Raw genomic sequence first — 3,415 nt, forward strand, 5'->3', positions numbered from 1 at the left:
GTCCAATGAGGTGTGGTGTTTCTCCAGGCTCATCCAATGAGCTCATGCAATGCTTTTGCGTGAACCAATGGGGCTTCGAGTGCCTTGCTCTGTCCCGTCTTCCGTGCCTCTGGGAGGCACGAGAGAGAGCCAGGCTGGGCTAGCAGGCGTTCCAGGCTGCACGTTCGGCCCGGTGAGATTCTGGTGAGGTCGTCTGGAAGCCAGCAGGAATTTTGCTCCTTTAAAGAGAAAAAGGAGGCTGGGGGCCCAGATTTCTGGGTCCCGAGGAAAGCGAAGGCCAGGGGGCCAAAATCCTGAGTCTGAGGGCGGTGAGGGCTGGGGGCCCGGACTAGCGGGTCTGAGGGGACGGGGCTGCTGGCTCGGAATCACGTGTCGTGCAGGAAAAGGTGACTGGAACCCAAACTTCTGGATCCCTAGGTAGAACAAGGCTAAGCTCTCAGAATCCTGGGTTCTGAAGGGGCTGGGGGCTGGGGGCTGAGATACCGAAGCCTCGAGAGAGTTGAGGTTTGAGCCTGGACTCCTGGGCCTGAGAGAGAAGCGGCCTTTGGCCTCAGACTCCTGGATCCTGAAGTTGGAGGGTGCTGCGTTGTCAGATTCCTTTGCCTTAGGGAATGTGTAACTGGGTCTGAGAAATGGAACTATAGAAACTGAGCCACCGTGAACTTGTTGACTTGCTCAAACCCACATGGTAGTTAGGGGACAGACTGACTTCAGAGGTTTTAGTCTTATATACCATAAGCTCTATGCTAAAGTCAGTACTTGCTAGAACCTAGGTATAATCTTACTCTGTCTGGTTGAAAACTTGTCTTTTCCCCATCAAATCACAGAACCTGGTCAGTTCTTCTCAACCCCTCTGAAAGAAGCCATGGGAACCTGTCATATCCAGGCTTTGATGTTCTACTTTCTCCTAGGAGCCTCCTCCTTGACCTGTATGTATGGGAGACATGGAGGAACAGTGGCTGGGTCACAAAGGATGGATTTATGGTGAAAAAGGAGGGACTTTGGCTCCGTAAAAAAGGGCAAGTGTTTTTACCTCATTTTCTCCCCAGTGGCCCAACATCTGGAGTGTTTCAAGAGTATATCCACGAGTATAGAAGCGAATCCAAGCAATACATTTAACTGGACCACAGAGGAAGTTGAGACTTGTGACAATGGGTCATTTTGCCAGGAAACTGTACTGATGATTAAAGCAGGTAAAATGAGAATGGGGCAGTTGGGCTGGGTGAGAGGGTGATTGATTTTCTCCATGTCAATGCTGTTCTTCCTTCCCCCGGCCAAGCATTAGGCCACCATCCACTTTTCCTCCTTCCTGTCTCATACCAGGGGCTGAGACGGCTGTTTTGGCCACTAAGGGCTGTGTCTCTGAAGGGGCAGAGGCAATGACATTTATCCAACACACTGCACCCCCTGGCCTGATCACAGTCTCCTACAGTGGTTACTGTGAGGATTCCTTTTGTAACAACAAAGATGGAGTATATCAGTTTTGGCAGCTACAAAGGACCCCAGGTAATGTGGAAGGGGGGAGATGGGTGCTAAGAAAAACTTCATAAACACCTAAAGAGATTGTATATCCTCCCTCTTTGTGCTTTTACTTGGCTTAGCCCAAGGGGGATATATACAAAAAGACCTTGCAGTCCAATTGAATGTCTTTCTTTTTCTAAATTATTACCTTGGGGTCTAAACACTGCTCAGAGCAGAGGGACATCAATGAAAGCTTGGGTGTAAACTGGGTTTTGTGTTTATTAAGCAATCAGATATCAGTGGAAACTTCTGAGAAGGGTGGTGGCATTATCGATCGAACAATTTTTGGTTCTCCATTGATGCGTGTCAACAGCCCAGTCCCCATGTTCAGCCTCAAGGCCTATAGTAATCTGGCCCTGCCTATCTTTTCAGCTTCATATCCTTCTTTTCCCTCTCTCATTTGTTGTGTTCTAGCTGGGGTTAATATTCAACAATTGTGATGGTACTGGCCAATCAGAATTAGACGCTGTCCATAAAACAAGCAGTTCAGCCCTACCTGTGCCTACTAGCTGAATATCAACCCTGCAACTTCTCACAATTCCCCAGATCAGCCAAGCCTGCTCACACCTTCTGGCCTTTGTCCTTGCTGTTTCCTTTGCTACCCCCACCCAACCCCCATTTTCACATAGCTGACCTCTATTCATCTTCCATCTCAATTCATGTATCAGCTCTTTGAAAATATTTACCACATTAGTTTAGGTAGTTAGGGACTCCTCCATTCCTTTGTCATTCTGCCTGGAACTGAGTTGTCTTGTAGTTAATTACTTACATGTCTTTCTCCTTCTACACAATGGTGCTAGATGGCAAGGACTATGTCCTTTTCATCTCTGTATCACCACACCTAAGCACAGAGTTTGGATATCATATTGATGGGGTTCTGACAGCAAAGAAAATCACCTGGGAAAGGACAGGGAGGCTGCTGTAATGGGCCTTGATTAGAGTGGTGTCAGCAAGAAAGACTTGAGGAAGAGAAAGCAACAAGGAGAGACATCTGTAGAGGCAGGACATGCCCTTAACTGAAGAGGGGTCTCTCTTTTTCCCCTACAGCTTCCGGTGTGTCAGGAACCCTCCGTTGCCCAACATGTGTGGCTTTGGGGTCCTGTTTCAGTGCTCCTTCTCTTCCCTGTCCCAATGGTACAACTCGATGCTATCAAGGAAAACTTGACATCACTGGAGGTAAACTGAAAGGAACATCTGATAGTTTCAGAGACTGGAAAACCAGACAGAGTTCCAGGGATGAGGGAGGACTGGATTCCCCTCTGATTGCCTAAAACATCCATGTATCTCTCCATCTTTCCTATCCCATAGGAGGCATCAACTCATCTGTGGAGGTCAAAGGCTGTACATCCATGATTGGTTGCAGGCTGATGGCCAGAATCTTTACAGTAGGACCCATGTTGGTGAAGGAAGTGTGTCCACGTCAGTCTCTCACTGAACCCCGGATGGCTGAAGATGGTGCCACCTGGATTCCCATTTCAGTTTGGGGACTAGAGCTACTGCTGCCATTGCTGCTGCAATCATTTGTTCTTTTGTCCTGAGAAGGCACTTCTGGTCCTGAATCTCAGGACACTTTTTTTGACTGGGAGCCTTCTGACTTCTGACCGCCAACAAGTTGAGGAGCAGGTGGAGATTTGAGGGAGAGCTGAGAGAGATGCTGTAGATATATTTGACATTTCTAATAAAACTTGTGCTCTGATTTGCATATGTTTTAAGACTGGAAGTAGAATTGTAGTGCTGAAAGGGCCCTTAAAACTCATCTTCTCTAACCCACACATTTTCCAGAAAGGAAATCCTGAGAACTGGAAAATTTAGTGAGTTTCTCACATTTACATAGCTATGGGTAGAGCTAAGACAAGAACTCAGATATTTTGATCTAAAGTCTTATTTTCCTTTC

General features: G+C 47.3%; 1 protein-coding gene across 1 annotated transcript; it reads left to right on the plus strand.

Moving 5' to 3' along the window:
* Positions 1 to 865: 865 nt before the first annotated feature.
* On the plus strand, positions 866 to 3,059 carry TEX101 (testis expressed 101). Its single transcript, XM_063108923.1, has 5 exons — positions 866 to 929; positions 1,050 to 1,193; positions 1,324 to 1,506; positions 2,569 to 2,697; positions 2,830 to 3,059. The coding sequence occupies exons 1-5, from the start codon at positions 866 to 868 to the stop codon at positions 3,057 to 3,059; spliced, it is 750 nt and encodes a 249-aa protein (XP_062964993.1).
* Positions 3,060 to 3,415: the final 356 nt, after the last annotated feature.

The sequence above is a fragment of the Cynocephalus volans genome, chromosome 10, assembly GCF_027409185.1.
Source record: "Cynocephalus volans isolate mCynVol1 chromosome 10, mCynVol1.pri, whole genome shotgun sequence".
NCBI lineage: Eukaryota > Metazoa > Chordata > Mammalia > Dermoptera > Cynocephalidae > Cynocephalus > Cynocephalus volans.